Source organism: Ochotona princeps, chromosome 31 (assembly GCF_030435755.1).
Source record: "Ochotona princeps isolate mOchPri1 chromosome 31, mOchPri1.hap1, whole genome shotgun sequence".
Taxonomy (NCBI): domain Eukaryota; kingdom Metazoa; phylum Chordata; class Mammalia; order Lagomorpha; family Ochotonidae; genus Ochotona; species Ochotona princeps.
In genome coordinates this window covers 11084554-11108151 of record NC_080862.1, presented here as the reverse complement: position 1 = coordinate 11108151, position 23598 = coordinate 11084554, and the positions used below count along the sequence as shown (strand labels likewise).

Here is a 23598-nt window from a genome sequence, read left to right as displayed (position 1 = left end):
CAAGGACACAGCTCCTAGCTGGTGAGTCAGAGTGTGCCTATGTGTAGATAAGAGAACTGAAACACCAAAGCAACACGTGAGTGGGAGCTGCAGCACAACGGTCAAGGTCAACAAAAAGCTAAACCTAAACACAAGTTTCAAGTAGCGAATACTAGTGCGAGCACCTAGACGGTTAGAATACTAGACAGACTGTCCTCCTGTTGGAATAACAGGTTAATTTTACCCAGAGTCCACCTTCTCGGATATACTCAAAAGCATAACGAGCTAGTTTTAGATGGTATTTCAATGTTGAAAAGCAAAAAGGCCATAGAGATAGTGTGCAGAGCAATGGGTATTCATTCCAATACACACACACACACACACACACACACACACACACGGGCAGGTGTATCAGCAGGGAGCTCACGCTAACAGAGACTGTGGGTGTGCAGTGGCCCTGGCCTTGGTCAGCCCTCTACTTCCCCTCGGTTCACTGACATATGGCAAAGACCAAGATGATGGCAGCTGAGAAGCTGGGGAGAACACCTCTGGCTTGAGGATCACAGAACACTCCTGTGAACTGACCAAACCTTGGTCATACACAGGAAACAGAAGTGATTATCAGGCTACGGTCCACTTACTCTGAACAAAATGCTTAGAAACACTTTGCTTCCTGTTTTTTTTTAAGTGATGTATAATGTGGCAGTTTTTGTAATAGGTAGGAAATACATGGTCACACGCGCCTATATTAACATCTTGTATGATTAGTGTATTTGGCAATCCAGCAGGTCTAACTAAAAGCATTGAAGGAACGGAACATGTGCGGAAGGAGACAGAAACAAGAATGATTATTACTTACAGTAGCAAATGTTAGCAATAATTTAGAAAGGTGGTAAAACTGCACACAACCAATGTGTCTCCAGAAAAACAGAAAATTTAACTGTAACACATTCATATAGAATTCTGTTTGGCCCATGGGTAAAATCCAGCCTGCAGATTAATACTGAAGTCTGAGTCAGGAACTGTGTTCACAGGTCAAAGTCTTGTGAAAAGGGAAAAACCAAGACCAACAGTATGTGACGGAGATCCAAGTAACGCAAAAGACCTATAATTACTATCTAGCCTTCGGCAAAACAAGCCTGCCAAACCAAAGATGAACACACAGGCTGACCCCAAGAACATATACAAGCCAGGTTTTATATATAATTTATCAACATCCAAAATAATATTATACATACTAATGCAACGAACAGATAAAGACATGTGTATGAACAACAAATGCCCAACTCACTATAGTGGATAGTCAGGGTAAGATGCAGGATTAAGGGCAGGTAAACAAAGGGCCCCAACTATCAAGCGAGAGGCTAAGTGTTCACTGCACAAGTTTAAGTGTATTCTTAAGGCAAGAGATCTTTAAATATGCATATATACTTTTTCATCCTGAAACAACTGACTAGTAGACTTTTTTTTCCTCCTCAAGGATCACTGTTGCATCCTGTTAACGATTTTAGGATGAAATGGATACATTTTTCTAAATATGCTTATATTATAAAGTAAGATGGGCCAAGCGCCATGGCCTAGTAGCTAAAGTCCTCGCCTTGAACATGCCAGGATCCCATATGGGCGCCAGTTCTAATCCCGGCAGCCCCACTTCCCATCCAGCTCCCTGCTTGTGGCCTGGGAAAGGAGTCGAGGATGACCCAAGGCCTTGGGACCCTGCACCTGCATGGGAACCTGGAGAAGGCTCCTGGCTTCAAATTGGTACAGTTCCAGCTGTTGCAGTCACTTGGGGAGTGAATCATCGGGCGGAAGATCTTCCTCTCTGTCTCTCCTCCTCTCTGTATATTTGACTTTGCAATAAAAATAATCTTAAAAAAAAAAAAAAGAAATAAAGATAATTTCTATTCACTTTTGAAAGTGAGGGGATCAGATGGCCAGGCTGTGATTTCAACTTGACACTCTGGGAGGCACATCCTGTGTGCCTGGCTATTTTATTTAATGTTAAAAAGCTTTTTTTACTTATTTCAAAGGTGGTATGCCACAGAGAAAGCAAGAGAGGTATTTTCCAACTGCTGGCTTCTTACCCCAAAGCCCCCGAACAGCCAAGGCTTGGCCAGGCCCAAAGCAAGCTGAGCTCACAGCACCACAATATCTGCTCTCGGCGACTTCCGGAAGCACCGCCTTGAGCAGCTTTTGTGGTGATGGTGGGAAACATTCAAGGCCTGGCAGGCCAGAGACTTGGCACTAAGATTTCCATGTTGAACAATACATCGAACCTGGTGGGCTTGTGGCTTGGAGAGACGAGATCAGCAGGTGAAGTTTGGGAAAGTTGCCCCAAGTATGAGAAACTAATTAGGAAGATGCGGTAAGTCGTTCTGGGAATTGAGCTGCTAAGCAAAAGGAAAGAAAAGTTTCCACAGTGACTTTATGTGGGATAAATCTTCCATAAAATATTAACCTACTAGACAACACTAGCAAATCATAAAGGAAGTTTGCCTTCTCTTGAAATCCATTTGGAACAGTTATGCAAATTTTGGCTGTCAGGAAAATATTAAACAAAAGCAAACATTCAATAGCCCAGTCTGTTTCCTTTTTTGTGAAACAACTTATTCTTTGGCCGATTCTATGGCTTCGCATGTCTGTCACACGAATGAAAAACAATCATTATTGATTGGAGTCAAAGGGTAATAAAGTCACAAGGAATATGTGAGAACACTCCGTTTGTGACAAGAAGAAAGTCTTGCCAGCTTGTTTCTTCCCACAATCCTACTCCAAAGCAAATCAGCACACCCTTGAAAGCCAAGTACTAAGTTGGAAAAGGACAGCGAGGGCATGAGAAATTCATACACGCTGAACTCGAGCACAGCTGGCCCCCAAGGACCAAGCTCCCCTCCCGAAGCTGTAACACTGCTTCTACGCACCCAACCCCAGGGGTGCAGACAGGTCACAGGACCAGCACCTCACAGCCCCAGTGGACCAGACAGGTCACAGGACCAGCACCTCACAGCCTCAGTGGACCAGACAGGTCACAGGACCAGCACCTCACAGCCTCAGTGGTCCAAACAAGTCACAGGACCAGCACCTCACAGCCTCAGTGGTCCAAACAAGTCACAGGACCAGCACCTCACAGCCCCAGTGGACCAGAGAGGTCACAGGACCAGCACCTCACAGCCTCAGTGGTCCAAACAAGTCACAGGACCAGCACCTCACAGCCCCAGTGGACCAGAGAGGTCACAGGACCAGCACCTCACAGCCCCAGTGGACCAGACAGGTCACAGGACCAGCACCTCACAGCCTCAGTGGACCAGACAGGTCACAGGACCAGCACCTCACAGCAAGCACTTCTCCTAAACCACGCGTGCGCTTCCCTTTCTGTGATGTCAAAGCATGCCTGCCCGCCAAGACACCCCAAGGACCCCACGCCCGTCTGTCCAGCAGAGAGGTCTGCAATTTCCATGTGAGTAATCACCAGTCATGCAGATCACGTGCTTTTTAAAAACGAACGTTCAGCTTCTGCTATCCATGTCTCCATGTCATATCCTACGACTGAAACCTCAGTACCACACGCACAGGAAAAGTGAACAGAAGTAAAGAAAAGAGCAGGTGGGGCGGGGCACCCACTGCAGATGAAGGATGCAAATGTGGTTCGGAACGCAGCGTACGCTGGGCAGGAGCTTACCCAGAGGACCCTGCAGCCCTTCCCTGCACAAGCAACAGCTCTTCATAGTCTATATACAGGCTGGAAAGAGTGGCTGAAATGCCAAAAGCAAGCTAGGATTTTGATTTGAGCAATAACTTCCAATCTGCCTCCACAAAAACGTGCATGAAAACTCTACTCAGCATGACCACCGAGGACCGAGAGTTTTCCAGTAACATTTCAAGCCTCAAAGATGTATTGATAAACCGAGGTGACAGTGGGGAGGTCACGGGTGGCCGTGGCCCGTGAGTTCCCACGTGACTGAAGATTCATTATGGAAACTGACTTCTCATCACATCTCAACAAGGCATATCATTTTTCTTACACAACAGCCGTGCTATGTGTTATAAGACTTCTAAATACTTAGGATAGTGTTAATATCAAGTTATGAGTACACAATTCATATAGGAAAAATGCAAACCTTAAAGATTTAGCTGAGACAACTAAATAATATATAAAAAAAATCAGTATCTAGCAGCTGGAAACTTGCACACATGTATCTGTGAGGTGAAAAGGACATGCCTGCCAGGAACTGACAGACCGAGGGAACTCCCACTGAGGCCAGGGAGAAGTACTTACTGATATGATGATCTGCCTCACAAGCTTGGTATCATCGATGCAGTCAAACGCGGCCAGGAGAACCAAGTGGGAGTACTGGCCCTGGAAGCAGCAGAACGCAGCAACAGTTAAAGTAACACACACAGACTTCTCTCATTTTATGTCAAGTTCACCATCCCAGTCTACTTGCACATTATAGTGGAAACAAGGTGGACAAATGACTTTCCTTCCTTGTCATCATCTAAATATCATATTCTAAAGTACACCTGAGAAAATGGAAAAGGACACTTTCCATGCTACCATGTTCACACTTCAGTATCAAAGAGCCAGACACTAACCAGGACACAGTGACTGCTCAAACAGGTACCCTGTCAAGGAATAGCTTCTTGAAAATTAATTTAAGAAAATTAAAGAAATGAGATTAAGTAGGGAAAGAAACAATACATGTATGTGACGATTCAAACCATAAAACAATAATGCATGCAAACCCAGACATGCCCGTGCACACATTTCGCACATAATATACAAATACAGAACACCCTCCAAGGCTAAATGTACTGCAACAGTCATGTCTGGGGTAAAGGACCACACAGGAGCTCCAACTGTCCTTTGGATATGTGGTCCAATTTCTTGAAACTGTTCCTACATAATTAGAACACAAATACTGAGAAAATAAATCAGAAAGACACACATTTCCTGAGTAAGATAGTAATCTTTGCTCCCAGAAGTACAGCAGTGTGAGAATATTCCCTGTGGCATTCGCAGCAAGGAAACATGACCTCATTCCAAGCATTTTACGCATCCACTCTGTCGCTAAATAAATACATAAATAATAGAAACTATCTCCAGAGCTTCACAGCACAGGCTTTTTGGCATCGTGGTTGATGACATTCTATTTTTCTCTCTTTGGCTTTTAGGGGGACTTATTTTTAAATAAAATCAACAACTCTCTCAAAGCCAAGTTCAACGAACATGAACTGACAGCCATGGTAAGATCCCAAGCGGAAGCAACGTTGACACTGCTAATCATAAGGTCAAAAAGACCAAGTGCAGAGATCTAACGAGGATGGGAATCTGCAACAAGGAAAAACACTCAACCACCACGGAGAGTCAGCTCACAGGAGAGGAGAACGTTTGGAAATATATGTAAGAAGGCTGCAAGAAATCTTTAAGCACAATGATCAGAACAATGAAGTACTGATTTCCACCTACCTACAAGAAACAGTAAAAACATTTGAAGATCATTCTGTATCTCCTTTTCTATGTAAAATCTGCTTTTCCAGTAAAAATAAATATATCTTTGAAAAAAAAAAAAGAAGGAAGCCACCCTGTGCATCCAACGGTAAAGGTTGGTTTAGTTAAGGTATAGCCATACAATAAGACATAATGAATCACTAAGATGAATTGAAGGGCAGGAAACACAAAACAAAATGCATCGTGTCCCTCGGGTTTGGGATTTTTTTTAAAGATTTATTTTGATTTGAAAGGCAGATTTTGCAGAGAAGTCTTCCATTCCAGATTTACTCCCCAGGTGGCTGCAATGGGCTGTGCTGAGCTGATCTAAAGCCGGGAGCCTCTTCCGGGTCTCCCACATGGGCTCAGGGTCCCAAGGGTCCCAAGGGTTCCATCTCCCACTGCTTTCTCAGGCCACAAGTGGGGAACTGGATAGGAGGTGGAGCAGCTGGAACATGAACCAGTACCCATTTGGGATGCTAAGGTAGCAGGGCGGAGAATCAGCACTTTATGCCACCTGGTTGATCTCAAGTCTCAATATTCTGAAGTCACACATAGAAACCCTGATCTAGAAGACAATACTGCAAGGTGAACAGAACAGAAGCTGGTATGGGACAGAACCTAAAGAAGAGTCAACCCCACAATATTACTTTACCAGAACTTCCTTCCACAATTGCCAGAACTAGAGAATATGGAAATCAATAAAAACCCTGCTGGCCCGAGCAACATTATTGCTCTGACATTTCTAGGAAGCCACACCAACACACCCTAGTACATTCCATTTAAGGCTAACCAATATGGCAAGCATCAACGAAGTAAATCAAACAATTACCCTCAGGTTACGCTAGTTCATCTCCCTTCCGTCAAAGTGACTCATCAAGATGAAAGTTTATACTGTCAGTTGTGTTTCAGTGGGTTAAGCCACTGCTTGCTACGTCAGCATCTTGTATTACAGTCCCAGCTGCTCCGCTTCTAATCCAGTTCCCCACCAATGAGCCTAAGAAAGCAACCGAAGATGGTCCAACAGCTGGCTTCCTGACACATACATGCTAGACCAAAATGACCCCACCCTCACTGCTGTGGGCCTTAGAGAAGTGAACCAGTGGACTCAGATCTCTGACTCTCCCTGTCGGTCCACCTTAAAGAAATTTTAAAAAATTAAAGTTAAAAATGCAAAAAATTTTTGTTGGCATCACAATATCATGTTGAGATCAGATTACCACAAAACTTTCTTGTCGGACTATCTATCTGATACAACTAAACTGCAAAAAGAAAAAGCAAAAACCCAATACACTGCATTACTTTAAAATGACATTCTACTTCTACTCATTTATAATTTAACATTATCAAATGAAATTGTCTGTGTGTGTGTACAGGAGAATTAATAAATTATAAGTCACAAAATATTCTCAAGCTCCAGAAACAACACATTAAAAAAAAACTCCTTATTTCACTTTTTGTTAAAGACAACTTGTCTGTCTTTTAATGGTTTCATACTAACTCTCCGATCTTTTAATCCTATGAAAGATAACAGGTGGGGCTACAATCAAAACACATAAAAAGGAATGCAATTTAATATCCAAATATATACAAACGCTATTTTATATGAGAGATGGAAAAAAAGTAAGAAAAAAATGGGGAAGAGTGGCGGGCTGAAGGAACAACAGACACCATGTCTCTCCTTGGCTGGGCCACTCTCTAAACACAGGACTGTGTGTGTGACCCAAGCCCAGCACCAGAAACGCAAATCCAGACTCCCCACAGGAGTGGCAGGCGGCGAGTGCTTAGGCTATAAGTTCCGTCCGAGCCTGCAGTGCTACGAACCCGACCTCACGGATCAGAGCCAGGCCGGGAGTCCAGGCACCGTGACACGGGGCGCAGGCTTCGTCACAGCAAGGCTAAATGCCTATCCATAAACGTTATTTCTGAGGCAACTAATCCCTGATGAAAAAAACTTTTTTTGGCATTCAATAATTTCGTAAGGAGAGTGGTTACCGCATCTCACAGTGATTCAAGGGATTTACCAGTTCAAGATTTCCACATCCATATTAAATTTAATGCAGGTAAAAAAAAAAAAAGGCAAATTACTTTTAACTTCTGATATTTTTTAATGAAAACTATTAACAAGTTTCTAAAATGCAATCCAATATTATTTACCAATAGCCCAAAGTCTGTATACACCTTATCTATACAATAACTACTCTAACCAGAAACATTAATTACAGAAGCTAATCAATTGCAGGGTTTTAAAGAACAGTGTGTAAAAAGAGAGAAATGTCATAAGATAATGTTAAACTTTTTGAAAGAATACACAAAATGAATCCCATTTTGTACGAACAACATATGAAATTACCCACATGTACTACCAAAAAAACTGCCATAAAACAATGGATAATTTTCTGACATGGAATGCTTCTGAAATTTTCTAAAACACCATGATTCATCATGTAACTACTACCAATAATTAAAATCAGTAGTAATAGCATACTTACATTAGCCACCTTCTCAACGTAAGTCTTCATTGTTTTCACAATTACTTTCCTGTCCTTAAGAAAGGAAAATCTGGTTACACATTAAGGATATTTCAGAGCTGACATGGTAAATTTTCACATCAGTGAAAACAATTTTCCATTAAGGAAAACAACAGTCTACTCAATGAAAAGCTGGCAGTCTACTACACCAAGTCCTCTCAGAACCGTTACCATTTTGGATTTGCACCTGACAGCTCATTCAGTTACTCATTTGCAGGCATAAAATTCCAAGTTCAAAGGCAAACCTTGTGAAGATTCGTATACTCTTATAGTATGACCCACAAAATCCCTCTTCCACTGCCTGAACTGTTTTCAAATACAGAAGGGTCCAGCACACAGTGATGTAAGAAGTTTACACACATTAAAAAACGTGGCAGTGTAGAGCTATCTGCCCCAGGCCTGCCCTCCACTGCGCTCACTACACAAGGGCAGAATGAGACTCCCAAGCACCAACAACCACTCCCTAAAGCGGATCATCAACACCGTGCCTATGGACTGCACAGAGCCGTTCTCACCCTGCAGGGACGAGAAGCCCCAGAGTCCAGCAGGTAGCCAAGACACAGTCCTCAGGACGCTGGTCCTGTCCCATCAAGCCCCGGCCTACTCACCTTGGGCGTTCCATGCCACAGGCAATGCATGGCCACCCTGGCGCCGTCGTGTGTGTGTGCCAGGTAGATGACTGCTTCTCGGATAGCTTCAATCATTTCCTAGGGAACAACTTTTGTTAGGGCTTTGGGTTACCTGTTCCTCTTTGTTTCCTCTGTCTACGAGGGGGCAGCGACACAGACAATGACGGAAAGAAGGCGTAAGTAGAAAACAGCTAACCTGTCCTTTTGCAGACAAATACCTACACATAACCTCTTTCTACAAATACTCCCTTTAACAGCAAACACTATCACTATATAGCAATGTCATCAAATTGCCATATTTGATACCAATTATTTGAAAATCTGATTGCTTCAAAATGTATCAATCTGATTAACGTATCAAATCCTTTAATATATTTCAAGATGACATTATAGATGTTATATTATTACAGGTCAGATTAATATAATGACATATTAAAATATCTAATTGCTAACTATTTGGTTAATATGCAAGTTAATTTTTCGATTGCTACATCAAACATAGTAATAGGGGATTCCCATTAAGGTACCAGAGTTTTTTAACCACTGTCTATTTTTCAAAAGCCTATAGTCTCTACTATGGTATAATATATTAAAGAAAGAATTCTAACAAGTAGGAGTGCTATGACAGATGTTTATCAGGACAAATGATGTAAATTAAACGTAGTTCTATAAAATGGACAAGCATTATAACAGAGAACCAAAACACTTTGAGCGTAAATTTTTTTCAGATTATCACTGATGACTCCTAAGTATTTACCATAAGTTCACTTACATAACATGTCTCCCAGAAAGCATTATTGTGTGTTAATATTTAGCCCAGGTCCAGACCCATATATGACTATTAAAAAAAAAAAAAACCTCTTTAAAAACTAATATTCAAACAAAATTTAATAAAAACAGCAAGTCTCTAACAGCCGAGACAGCTGGTTTATTTCATTAATAAGCAAGTTCACCCTCAGGTTTCTTACAAATCCTTCCTAGGATAATGCTTAAGAACATGACTGCCTGAACTTGACAATTTTTTTCAAAGCTACCCAGTTGGAGAGTCATGCATAGGTGCCAAATGCACTTCCATTATCTGCAAATGCCTTCTTTAAGCCTCTCTTTTGAAAACATCCACAGGGCCAGAAAACTCAATTTGTCTCATGACTTCATATCCACACTAAGTTCTGAATGAGTTTGGCTGCTCTGGGGAAATTAAGTTTGCACGCCAAATCTGAGAGCATTAGAATTCCTATGAATGTATAATCCGGCATGTGTGGCAGAAGGAGGGAGTCCCACTGTTTCGGTTGGCCCTTGTGAGAAAAGGGAAACGGACGGACAATGAGCTCACTGTATGGTGAGGCGGGCCAAGTTCAGACACTTCGAGGATGAGTTCTCATTTCTACTCTCGCCATCGACTAGAAGGGCAGCACAACCTCCCTTCACTTCCGTCCCTAATTCGAGCTCGAGGTCCTCACGGGCCATTTAGCGTTACATTAAGTGTGCTCGCCTTACCTTTTAACGTCAGCCTTGTTTCTTTTCTGGGAGTGTGGGAGTGTGGGGGTAGCACTTGAACAGCTGACTTGAACACTACCTGAATGCTGAACACTCTCTCGATTATAATGAAAATCTAAGCATTCAATGAAATTAATAAAACCAGGGTTAATTCTGCTGCTTTCTGTTAGGTGGACTTATTCAAAGGAAAATTTAATAAGGTCTCTCTTCTAAGCAAGGAAGCAACAATGAAAATTCAAAACACATCGCACAGCAGAGCAGGGATTCTGTTTCCCAAAGGGCTCTTCCCGTGCTGGGGCTTAAGAGTAAACACTAAGGACTTACTGATCTGAGTTTTTGGGGAGCATGAGTGAAAAAGTCCAGGAATACTTTATGTACCAACGAGTGCTTAATCACAGCTTCCCTGAAAAGAGGAAGAAGAGAAGTCAGTCAGTTCTGGCTCGATGACCGTAATGAGGCGGGTGACCTTAGCTCTTCTGAAGTTAACAAGCGAAACCTTTTTGGTGAATTTGTCCTAAAAGTCCCCATCTTTCAGCAATATAGAAGATTTATACAAGTTTACGCTGCAAAACTGATTCAGTGTCACCAGCAAGCAAGACCATAGAACAAATGTTTAGTATCTATTCGTGAATAAAATCATTAAAAAATACACCCTAGTTTTTCTCTAAGACAACTATTTATTTATTTGAGCCCAGGAATGAATACATGGTGAAAAACCAGCATGGAAACATTCCTTTTTTTTTAAGAAAAATGCCTTTAAAGTCATTTTTGAAAGGCAGAAAGGCCTGCAGCAGCCAGGGCTGGGTCGGGCTGAAGCCGCAGGGCAGGAACGCCATCCAGGTCTCCTCCCCCTCGGTGGCATCACGTGCCACCTCCCAGGGCCCACAGTGTCAGGAAGAGTGTGAGAGGGCAGGGCGTCGGTGTCAGATACTGACATAGGACGCAGCCACCCCAGAGGCCCCTTACACTGGGACAACTCTCACACTCATCTTTCTTACAGCTGCTTTCTGTCAAGTAACTTCTAGGTCCAATGTCACAAAGATGTTTTCACATTCGGCCTGAAAGGCAAGTCAACACTTTAGACATCCACACCCTGAGTTCAAGACCCAGTCCCAAGGGAGCATTGATGCTTCCCGAGTTGGGTTTCCGCCACCCACAGCGGAAATCCAGACTGAGCTCTTTGCTCTTAACTTCAGCTCTTGCAAGCATCTGAGAAGCCAATCAGGATCTCTTTAAAAAAAATACATATAAAAGTAAACAAAAGGACCGATCTATACCCTAGGAAACCAAAGAGTGCTAGCAATTGCCATGGCACCTACTTGATGCATGCACTCTATCCTGACACTTGGAGAATTTAGCACAGAAGCTTGTATGGCCAGGAACAGGAAATCAAAAAATACAGTAAAAACTAATGCTGCCTTTGTGAGCAAAGCACTCTCTCCGTATCATTTACTTTCACAGAATCCGATAAGGTATGAATTACTATTACCCCAACGTTACAGAAATAAAAACTGAGGCTCAGGGAAAGGACCCAAGCTTCCCACTAGTTAACAGGGGCGTGGGGTTTTGTACCAGGCAAAGCACCCACGCCACAGTTCTGGAGGCCATTCTCCCAGCCACTCTGCCATGCTAGACACCATGGAGGCTATCTGCACAGGCGAGGAAATCCCACAACCCAGCCCAAACAACAAGCTGTATCTGCAGAACCATTTAAATATACAGACTCAACATTAGTATTTCATTGAGAAGATGTCTCATCATTTAAAAAGTTCATAAGTCAAAATATATTACATGCTACAATTTTACAGGACACAGTATCAGAAAGAAAAACCATGTGCCTTGGTACTAAGGGTTTAAATCAAAATTTTTACACACTTATTCAAGCCATATTGATGAGAAGACATTTGCTTTTTCTGGGCAAGGGTTACATAAAGCTTCCCTTCTGAAACTGCCTCCTCTAAATTTGTTAAAGAAAAAAAAATTTCTTTTCCTTACTTCTGCGCCATCGGGGTTAGAATCTGCTTCATCTCGTCCATAATAAGCTCTAATTTTTCTGGCTGCATCTCCAACACTTTGTCCAGAGTTGGATGATCTGCCGACTGCAACAGAACAAACATGAAATCCCTCTTCACTTCGGAACAAAGCAAATGAGTCACTCATAGAAAGCTTAAAATAAATTACAGCTTCCCCTTATTTACACAGTGAAAGCCCTGCTGTCTATGCACTCAAGGAGCAATTGCCGGCCAGGACTCCCAGTCTGTACTTTGATCAGCTCCGTCTGGACATTTCAGCTCAACAACCAAGTATACCAGGCACCAGGTAGGTACTTGCCAAATCCCTGGAGCAGGCCTAATCCTAAGTCATTGGTTCATACAATCGGGATAACATTGCCTTACCATTATTTGGATTATTCCTATATGACAATCATACAGAAGAAATGCAGTAGCAAGTTCAATGTCGGAATTAAACCAAACACAGACCACTTACAAATCACTCCACCTCCCTTCACATGAACACACGTGTTTACAGTAGACAGTGTGCAAGTGATCTCTTCCGAGTCCTGGTCCCATCACTGGCCACTCTCAGGGTCAATCCCTGCGTGCAATCCATGATAAATGAGGTCCATCTATTCCTCTGCCTCTCTGGACACTCCCCAGAGAAGGGCAGTGCACACACCTGCCAGGTCACAGGAGAAGACCACAAAGCAGAGTCCTGCCTTTCAGTCAGACCTGCCCAGTGGGTGGTCACAAGGCGTCACCATCACTCAGAATCTTATCTCAGCGTGATGGATTAGAAACAGAACTGAAGCACTGTATACAGAGCAAAAGTAGCTGGATTCCATGGAGATTGGAAGATAATATGTGAAAACCCTAAATCAGATCATTTTCTCCATACACCACGACAAAGCTAACATGCACAGAGAAGAAAAACATTACAGGAAAGCTTCTGATGCGGTCACCTTATAAAGCTGAAAGGTGTTCCCGTAGAGTTCCTCCGTCAGCATGTTTCTCTGCTCCAGAATAGCTTTGTCATTGTAAGCATACTCCACGATGGCTGACGCCTCTGCATGACGCAGCATCTTACGCACGTGGCCTTTGAAACTTTTGATTATCTCTGCAATCTGTGGTTTACTTCTAAACACCACACAATCATGGGGAAAAAAAAAAGAACAGAAATGCAAATCTCACTGCTCTGGAGACACACTCACTAACCCATGTCTGCAGAACTTGCCCACAGCGAAACCCTTCCGAGGAGGTACCAAACCATCCTACACCTCTGCTACGTTAAGCTAGAAGCTACTCGGGAGGCAGCCCACCCAGCTCAGAAGTCAAGCTCTGCTTCTCAGCTCCAAGAGGCCGAGCAAGCCATTTCATCACTCAGGCTGCTGTAAAGACGAAATGACCTAAGACATAATGAGAAGTGAGACCAACAGCATATATAGTAGGGCACCAATAAAGCTTAGCTCATACTAAACTCGTCAGCTTGAAAAAAAAAAAAAAAAATAGGGCAGCAGAGAAAATGGAAAAGCCAAAGAATCAAGGAGATGAGCATAAAACATATAACGCAACTCTCCTTTAAAACTAGACTTAATTCTAAGTATTTATATCATATCTTAAAATAATCAAGAGTATAATTATACCCAGAAGTAACTTAGCAAAAATAGTGCCAGCTGCGTATGTTATACTTTTCTTGTTAGTGGTTATTATATTTTGGATGTACTTAAACTCAAACGGGCAGGTCAAGAACCAATTCCACAGGGCTGGTGTACTGGCTAACAGGGTAATCCTCTGCCCGTGGCAGCAGCATCCCACATGGGTGCCACTTCCAGTTCCAGCTGCTCCATACTTAGGAAATGGGAAGGTATCAGAGAACGACCCAAGCCCATGGCACCCCGCACCCACTTGGGAAACCTGGGAAGAAGTACCCAGCTCATGGCTTTGGGTCAGTTCAGCTCTAGCCACTGTGGCCAGAATAAACCAGCAGGTGGAAGGTATTTCTCTCTCTTTAAAATAAGTCTTTCAGTGACAATAAACCTTAACCAGAAGAAAAAAAACATTTTTTTCTACCTACTTCAGAAAAGCCTCCCATTTGACCCTTCCCAGCCCACTAACCACAGCCCTGCGCCTGAGCTGCCCTCCACCTGCCAAACAGTGGTAACTAATGACAATCACTCCACTTCTTGTCTTCCAGACTCAGGATGTAAAAAACGTGTCCTTCAGAATGAAGACAGCCACTATCATTTTCTATTAATTTCAGTGTTATGAAGATTCTATCGGCTAGAAATACCAACAGTATGTATGGGAGCCATTATTACAGTCATTCTTACTGTAAGTCATACTCGAGCACACTCAGAACCCACTGCTTCAGAAAGCCAAGGAAAACCACCCTTTCCAAGCAAAACAACTTACCCGTACATCAGAAATTTCTTAACGATATTTCTGGAATATTTGGCTTTACTTAATTCAATCAAATCACCTGAAAAACAAAACATATTCAAGCGACTTGATACTGGCTCTTCAGTTTCTCTGGAAACACTGGAGAGAATGAAATAAAGGCTGATGGGGCAAATAGTTTTCTACTTGTGCCAGGCAGAGAACAAATGAAAATAAAAAGGGTCCTATCTCACCAGAACCATTTTCTAAGACACTCTTGGATAATTCAAAAGAAAACTAGTCACTTACTATAAAAATCATAAAACTCTTCAGTTCATGACAAATACCTTGCAATTCTTCAAAAGCCTGTTTCCTCTGCTCTTCACTGCCATACTGAATGTAACACTGGATCACGCGAGTCGAATCATGTGCAAACGCAATCTGTAGAAAGAGCAGGTTGAGCCTCTGAAGTTATATTTCTTTCTCACTCTTTGCTTTATTGCTACTCCTTCTACAATTCCTTGTCAAAAAAAAGAAAAAAAAAGGTATCTTTGTGGATGAGTCAAACCTACACTTCTTAGAATGGATATACTTGGTAGAACTGTACTTTTCTGCTCATTTTGCTTTTGCTGCCTACCACACTGGGTAGGTAGAATTGCAACCAAACAGAGGGAGGGTTAGTGGACCGTTTAACAGGATCCCAGCAACTAAAATCAAAACCAAACCAAAATAAAAACCAAAGGATCATATGGATGATAATTCTCATTTCTCTGAAAGTTAATTTCTTTAAAAGAGTGCCATTCTAGCTTAAAAACCCATCTGGACAATAAGTAGCTGGACTCTATGTTTGGTATATGTTTGCAAGGAAAGAATCTTGATTGAATTTGAACTGTAATACTGCATCAAGGTGGAGGAATCCACCAGGGGGGAGGGGCGTGGGGAGGGGTGGGGGGATTCCCAGAGCCTATGAAACTGTCACATAATGCATAATAATTAATAAAAAAAAAAGTAAAAAAAAAAAAAACTTATCATTCTACAATTCTGATATAACCTTCATAAAATTGTTTGGCAAACCAAGCATACATAAGGTAGATCAATCTAAAAGTCTTATTCCACAAATAGAAGTACATAACACGTGTAAATCAATCACCCCGTTTCTCGGGTTGCTGTACATACATTCAGTCATATTCTTAGACTGAGCTGCAAATACGACTCTCCAGACCCTCCCCACTCACAAAGAGGCAGTAACTCAGAGAGACCCTGAGTGAACCACCTGCTCTTGGAAGTTGTTAGCAACATCCAGAAAATCAGGGGCCAGGCAAAATTATGTTTGTTGTATTAAGCACCTGTCTGCTTCAAAAGTACTTACATATTATTCACTTTGTCTATCTTTTCAATGCTAACAAACCCTAAGCACGTGTTCTACGGGACATTTCACCTATACTGGATTCTCCCAGTGCTGTGAGTAAACTGCCAAACTGCAGTGACAAGTTCATCTGTTCAAAGTAACAGCCAACTGTAGCTACTCACAGTTTTAATTTTCCCTTGAATCAACTTCTGCAAGTCACCCATTAACTTCACTCGTTTGTCTTTGTCACAATCTTTCCTACAAATGAGGAGAGAGAAACCACAAGTAATTTCAAATACACACAACTGAAGAAAGGAAATAAAGCAGCAGTATATGTTCACCAGTTCATCTCGATTTTTTTTCTGAAAGCAGTAAACCTCTGCCATCAACATTACTAGTTCAGAACAGCCAGACAAAAGCAATTTTCTCAGAGGCAGACACTCATTTCAAAAAGGTGCAATTTCTGCCTAACAGAACTCCAGGAGTAAAAGAAAATAATAAAACGCGCCTAAGATATTGAATACCTAAGTATCTCAAACCCTAGCTGATGAGAAATCGCCTTTCATTTTCTCGGAAATGTCTCGGGGAGAACATCAAACCCGTCTGAACTGATGGACAGCTGACGCAGTCCTGAGGCTGGCGCTCGTCTCTGCAAGGGACAGGCGTGTGAACACCGACGCTTCCCCGGTGTGCCGCATGCTCTCTGACGAACCCAAGGGCGCTGAGCCTCGTTCACGGGGCACACTGCCACCTCCCCACCACCCCAGAGGCGCCCTCGGGGCCACTACCTCCTCAGGCTCTCCCAGATGTGCTTGGCGCGGACAACGATGTCATAGTTGGTTTTGTCGTTGAGCTGCCTGCTCTGCTTCAGCTCCTTCTTCTTCTTCTTGAAGTCATCCCACTTGGGTTTCTTGGCTGCTGACTCTGCTTTTCATACAAATTATTTTCAATTACATTTAGGATTCTGAGTAACACAACTACAAATTAAGTACACAGGGTAATTATTAATCAGGGTCAATACTCATTATAGAAGCCACAAGGGGGAAATAACATTCTCTCCAAATTTATACTTTCTTGCATTTCCTGAACATTTTTTTTTAACATTTCAAATGTGGCTAAAACAAATCATTCACTCAATGGCTCTTTATTGACTCTTAAATGGGTGCTACTATACAATAAAAAAGGAAAATAAAAGCATTGCAAAGGCAAATAAAATATTAAGCATCGTTCTTCTATAATGACAATGATAATAAAGATCACCAAACTTAAAGGATAATTAGTTTTCAATGGAAACAAAAATGAGTTCAAATTTAAACAGGAATTTGTTTTTTTCATTAGCTTGAGTGCATAATATTTATTATGTTTGGCTACTATTATCACCCTCCCCTGAATGCTGGTGAAACCAAAGGCCCCAAGCAGTCAGGTCTCTAGTCCCAGGGCACCGCACACTACAGCAGAGCCAGGATCCAAACCCAGAGACAAATCTCTGTTGCCTGCTACTCATGAACAACACACAATCAAGATGTCGAAGTTCCCTACCAAGCCAGTTAATCTATTGCCATTACACTTCTCCTCTGAACCAAAAGGCCCAATGAGTCTCACACAGATGAACAACTTAACCTTTCAACTGTCACTTAATATTATTTACAGCGTAGTACAATGCACTATACAGCAAAGGATAATTACTTGAAACTAATTTAATTCTACAAATATTTGTATACATATTACATACACAATTCTGGGTATAGCATATAGATTTTTTTGAGGGGATCGGGATGACCAATATCTAACTTCTCTCACTTACTGGTATAAGTGCAGAAGAAAACAAAATTATGATTTTCATTCTGAGACACCCAAAACCAACCTCCCGTAACAAAAGGAAGAAGCGTTGCTGCATGGAAGACTTAATAAATGCATAAAATACAAGCCTCATGGAAAGGAAAGGCTAGCAAAGAGACAGGAAAGCCAGGAAGAAAAACCAGTGAGGCAGGCAGAGACAAAAACGGGGTAAGCAGAAGGGTTAAAAGGTGAAAGGACCCCTCAGGTCTAAGGAGCAACAGCCGAGTCCCCCCAGGTCCCCATCTGCAGCAGCTGAGCCTGTCCCTCCAGGGAGCAGCCCTCTGGCGGACAACAGGGTGAGGGGGAGCAATGAGAGGGCCTCCAGGGAGCGGGGAGTGTTAGGTGGTCAGGGTGATGAAGAGCTCAGCAGTTCTGTTCAATGACAAATGCGAGCTGTGCCAACACTTCCAACCAGTCAGCGTGGGCCTCCGCACATGGCAGCTTCTATGGGCCTGGGACTGGATGAGTCAGCTGATGGCTAAGCCGAGGCTGACACTGATCTGCGAGACGCTGGTGCTGCAGGCCTAGCTTCCGTGATGGCTTGTCAGGGGCAGGGAGGGACTGTATCCTTAATAATTATTTTTTTCTCCTCCCATACCCAACACAATGCAGAGAAAACACAAAGCAACTGTTGAATGAACACATGAATGACTAGATTTTTAACCTACAGAAGGGAATGTCATATTGAGGATCCACTAAAAAGCCACTGTTATCTGGTTCAACTTGATGGCTAAGCAAACTTAGGGTGCAAAAAATCGAGGGACTCTCAACACCAGAGGGGAGTTTCTGGCCAGGAGAGATGCTTTCCTATCAAGGAGCAAGCGGAGGAGGCCCCCAACACGCGCACAGAGCCGTGTGCTCCAGGGTCTGGGAAACGGCTCAGGGACAGCCAGGTCTCTGCAGGGACCGGTACTCACCATCGCTCTGACCGTCCGCCTGGAACTTTCTCTTCCTGTGGAAGTTCTCTGCTGGCTGGGATTTGTTCTTAGGTCCTCTGTGCCCTTGCTGTTTGTTCTTGAAGTGTTTCACACCCTTCTTCCCAGGTTTCACAGCACTCTTTCCAAGGCTCTTCGATGTGATTTTAGGCCCATCTTCCTTAAGGACTTTTCTTGGGAAGGTTCGCGAAGAACCAGAATCTGGTAACAATAATAAAAACAAAAATGATGTGTTCACACTTAGCTTATGAATAGAGGATTTTAGCAACAAAAAAACTCCCCTACTCTAATAGATTCAACACGCAAAGCTTGAACATAAAGGAACATACAATAAAACGACATGTAGCTCTACCACCCAGAAGTAAACAATGTTGCTCTGGCAAGTCAGTTCTCTTAATTTTAAACGTAGAGATGAGATACATTAACACGCCTGTTTATACTGCTTTGCAGTAGTCAATTACATTTCAAATTTATCTTACTGTTTATTTGACATAGAGATCTGTTTCCTCCCCAGACGCACCTGTGGTGCGGGCTGGAGTGACCAGAGCCAGGAGCCGGCACCATCCTCCAGCCTCCCTCATGTGTGGCAGGGACCAGGGACCTGAGCCATCGCCTGCTGCCTGCCAAGATTCACGGTCACATTAAGCTCAACCACAGGTACTCAAGGCGTGGGCACACCACATGGGATGCTAGAATCAGAAGCAGTGACTGACCATCTACTCCCACATCATTTCCCTTTAAACATAACTTTCGCTGGCTCAGTAACACAGGAAGAGCCCAAGAATAAAAGGAACAGTCTTGAACTTTAGAAAATACACCTTAACAGTATAGCTGCACAATTTCAGGATTCCTATGTTTAGAGGGGAAAACAGTTAAAGTTTTCTAAATCACTTGGTAAGAAACCATTTGCTCATGCCCTCCTTGGACAACAAGGCTTACAAATGAAGTATTTAGCAAATGAGATGCAAACAACAGCCGCCTTGCTGTAAGTCTACTGTAAAGGAAACAACACAGGCTGTTTAGGAAACACAGTCACGCCTACATGCCTGATTCTCCACTTGAAAACACCGACACCCAATGGAAATGTGAAGGCCTCTCCAGCGGAAACCCTAAAGCTTCAAGCTCAGCAACACTAGGTCTCGATCAGCCCCATCTCAAAAATGAAAATCAAACACAGCGTGAACTAGAATGACTCAAAGGAGGCAAGAGAGCTAACAGCTGAGATCAGGGAGGGGTTTGCTAATTCAGTGTCCAATCTGACCAGCTTCTTCCCACTATTTCCATCCTGAAATCATCCCACTAATATAAACTGGACTCTGCTACAATGCCCCACCCTCACATGACAAGAAGAAAAAACAACCAACCAACCCAAGAAGCCTATTTGGATAGAGCTGTCTTACCACTGCTCTTTCGGAATCTGCTTTCTTCACGAGACGGCTTTGTATTCTTTTTTGTGAATTTTTTTTTCCCTTTAACTTCCATTGTAGCAACCCTGGAAAATCAAAAGCAACCATCAGATGGCTCATCATCAGTCATCGCTCCACGGTGTCACAGGTGCAGTTCAAATCACACCGGGAAAGCATGGGGGTCCATCCGGAAGTCCCACAATGATGTAATCCCTGCCTCCAAGACTTTGCAACCGAAAACCAACAATGTAAACAATGAAGAAGATACACACATCCCAGGCAGTGCTGTGGATACATGTCCAGAAAACAATTCACTCCTGGCTGGAAACAGATCATGGGTTCTGGGTGTCTCAAGTGGCATCCTAAGTGTTAGGTCAAACACCTGCCCCTTCAAGAACTTCTGGCGATCGGCTTCTGTGTTAAACCGGCACAGCAACAAATGAAATTGTTGAACAACATTCCGAGACCATGCGCAGATATCCTGTCTTCTTAAACGTCTGCCCTCGGACCCCCAGATCCCCTGGCAGATGTGGCCTGTAGCATCTGAAATGGGGACTTTCCTTTTTTCCTTTGTCAACCTCGGGGTTACACCTGCAGGGATCTTTTAGCTTTTCCCACCTTTTCATTTAGGTGTATCTGCATTATTTCCAGTACTTCTGTATTGTTATAAATGGTCTACCCACATGTTTTCCAGGCTATTTCACAACCCTTTCTCTGGGACTGGCTTCCAGCTCATCCTGCATTTTTCTTGCACGAACCCTGCAAGCACTCCCTGCGCAGGCAACACTGGTGCCAATTTACTGAGCACTGGTTAATGTTGGTTTGGCTTCAGAGAAGCGTATTTGTCGTCACCTGGATGCTGTAGCTTCGGGGCAATATATAAACATTCTTGCTCTTCGTAACTTTAACCAAGGACCAGGCATGCTGGTATATGTAATCCACTCATCTGTTCAACCTAAAACTTACATGTGTCAGAATTGTTGAGGTACGCATTCACGACAAACAAACTCACCAATTACGGGACACATTTCGTATCTTTAGCCTTACCCTGTCCACTCAAAATACTGTTCTCAATTTGGTCCTACCCGCAACCTACTCTCCCGTGAGTGAGCCCATGTCCATAACTCCTTCCTCGTTACACACTCATCTCCCGCAGGTGGTCCGGGCCCCACGCCTCCTCCACACGAGACGTCACCACGGGCCGCCCTCTCAGCGACACTTCTTCCCTCCGAGGCACCCTCCCGGCCTCGCCCCACAGAGAGGGGACCGCCACCCCGAAAGCGCCACCTCAGAGTCCGCGGCTCTCACCTCACACGTGCGGCGACAGGCGCGGACCTGCCCCGACCGCGCCGCCGCTTCCGCTTCCGCCTCGCACAAGGCCTGCCTCCCGGTGATCCTTATTGGCCCGCTGCTGTGACGCCACAGGGCTGCGCCGCGCGCCGGCGTGGGCTCCTAAAAGTGATGTATGAACGCCGGGGCCCCGCTGCTCGATTGTCTCATCAAATACAGGTCATGAAGTCACGTGCCAAGCTGGCTGCGCCAGGAAGGAGCTTTAAACAGCCCGCCGAGACGCGCTTCATGTCTGTTGTCTGTTTGTGTGTAGTGCACTGATCCCATTTCCCACTTGGAGAAAAATACAGCTCGGACACTAGTCCTGTTTGCAAACGACGAACGCTGACACCGTAAACTTGGTCGTGTCCAACAGACTTGAGGGACTTTTAAAGGCTTTTGGGCAGAATTCTTGGCTTTTCCCCAGGTTGTTTCTGCCTCTGATTTTTTTTTTTTTTTATGATTATTGTTTTCCGCATGATTCAGTTTTGTAGGCATAGGGATTCCCTCCTCCCTTTCCTCTTCCTCACGATATTTTTCCTTCCCTCCCACCCCCATATTCTCACCGTAGTGTAGTCTTTTAGTAACAGTTACACTTTCACATTTTGCTGTTGAAGTGCGTCTTGCCATTGCAGGTCTAGGCTGATTGCCTGTGGTCTTCCTGGTGTCTTACCTGTCGTTAAGAAACACACTTGCTATTGGGCTTTGGGTCCCCTGTGAATGCTTTCGTCTGGAGCTGTGATTACATCTCCTAACACCCTCTTTTGAAATAAGGGCAAGGATCTCCACTCCCAGATAAAATGAGGACTCCAGTGAGACAGTTAAAGACTGCTTGGCAGTATGATACTGGATTCTGTACCTTGGCCTATACCCCAACGTCATGATCACACGAATAGCAGAGTGTTGACTTGAAACTGACATTAAAGGATCATAGGATTGTGATAATATGGGGTTGGGAGAAGGGAGACTGCTGGGAATGGAAAATGGGGAGGGTGGGATCCCTACACCTACACAACTGTATCATGGAAAGCAATAATAGTAAAAGAAATAAATAAGGGCATGGGCAGATCGACTGGAAATTGTTCAGGCTCCTACCTCTGAGAAGTTGAAGAATCGGGGCTTGATTCCAGGGGCGCCAAATTTCAAATTTTATCAGCCTCCTGCTTCTTCTGTCTCCTGTCTGGGATGAGAGGGGGCAGAGGCTGAAGACTGGTCGTTCACTCCATCCTATACCTCGTGAAGAATGTGACTATGCTTGCTTCCCAGAGAATAACCTCATTACTCAGCACACAGAGGTGTTCCGTAAAGACTTGCGTGCCAGGACTGTTAACCTATTGCCTAACAAGTAAATGCTGGTGAGACACACACACACACACACACACACACACACACACACACACACAGCAGAACTCTGCCACACAAAGTCCTGGGAAAGGAAACATTTGGCTTTTCAACTCCTCAGACAGCAACATCCCATAGCCTCCCTGACACATTTACTTCTAAGACGCTGTGTGACATAGAAGGGAATTTTCTGTAAAGTTCTTAACCATTGAATGCTTCATCTCTTAGCAGAAAAAGCAGGTGTCACCATTAGGCATACTTTTTGGTGCAAGGAATGGAAAGTTTAGCTGCTTGTGACTGAAACAATAATTTTCTTTATGCACCAAAAAACTAGGACAGCAATTGCTTGCCTGCTTGCTTTCATTCGCTGACTCAACAGGGTCTTCAAAGTCCCATAGTCCTTCACTCTCTTTGTTCCACAATCATCCTTCCCATGTTTACTTCTCATTCTCACCCTCACTGCTTTGGGGCTATAAAGCAGAATCCTTCCATTCATCCCTCAATGAGTACAAGGAAAATGAGGACAAGGATGGGATCCAATTTTTCCACCCTATAGGATCTCCTCTCTCTGTGAGTGCCTGGAGCTAGTTTACACAATCACATCCCACATTGAAAGATCACCAGATTTAATGTTAACCAGGCATCTGGGTTTCACTCTCTTTCCAGTATCCAGGAAACACTAAAGGTCACTTGGTAACTAGGATTCCATCCAGAAGTAGAGATTTAATATAATCTAGCCAGAAATAACTATTGTAGTCAAGGTGATAGCTCTCAAATCTTCGCAGCATTTGTTTCAATCACCTGTGCAGATTTAATTTTTAAAAAAGTAATTCTGATTTAATTGGTCTGGGGCAGGACCCTGGGTGTCAAGCATTTGGAAAATTCTCTACATCATGCTAACGT

General features: G+C 43.4%; 1 protein-coding gene across 2 annotated transcripts in view; it reads right to left on the bottom strand.

Annotated features, from left to right (window-relative positions):
• Positions 1 to 21479, bottom strand: part of PUM3 (pumilio RNA binding family member 3) — a 34515-nt gene extending 13036 nt beyond the window's left edge. The window contains exons 1-13 of one of the 2 annotated variants that reach the window (XM_058657371.1): positions 21334 to 21479; positions 20020 to 20111; positions 18602 to 18820; positions 16634 to 16772; positions 16028 to 16103; positions 14845 to 14938; positions 14534 to 14600; positions 13084 to 13258; positions 12120 to 12223; positions 10449 to 10527; positions 8607 to 8705; positions 7960 to 8013; positions 4256 to 4336 (exon numbers count right to left, since the gene is read on the bottom strand). In XM_058657371.1, coding sequence (XP_058513354.1) covers positions 4256 to 4336; positions 7960 to 8013; positions 8607 to 8705; positions 10449 to 10527; positions 12120 to 12223; positions 13084 to 13258; positions 14534 to 14600; positions 14845 to 14938; positions 16028 to 16103; positions 16634 to 16772; positions 18602 to 18820; positions 20020 to 20101 — 1269 coding nt within the window. In that variant the 5' untranslated portion in view covers positions 20102 to 20111; positions 21334 to 21479. The remainder of the gene's footprint in view (positions 1 to 4255; positions 4337 to 7959; positions 8014 to 8606; positions 8706 to 10448; positions 10528 to 12119; positions 12224 to 13083; positions 13259 to 14533; positions 14601 to 14844; positions 14939 to 16027; positions 16104 to 16633; positions 16773 to 18601; positions 18821 to 20019; positions 20112 to 21333) is intronic. The other variant, XM_058657372.1, reaches the window with a different exon arrangement.
• Between the last annotated feature and the right edge of the window lie 2119 nt (positions 21480 to 23598).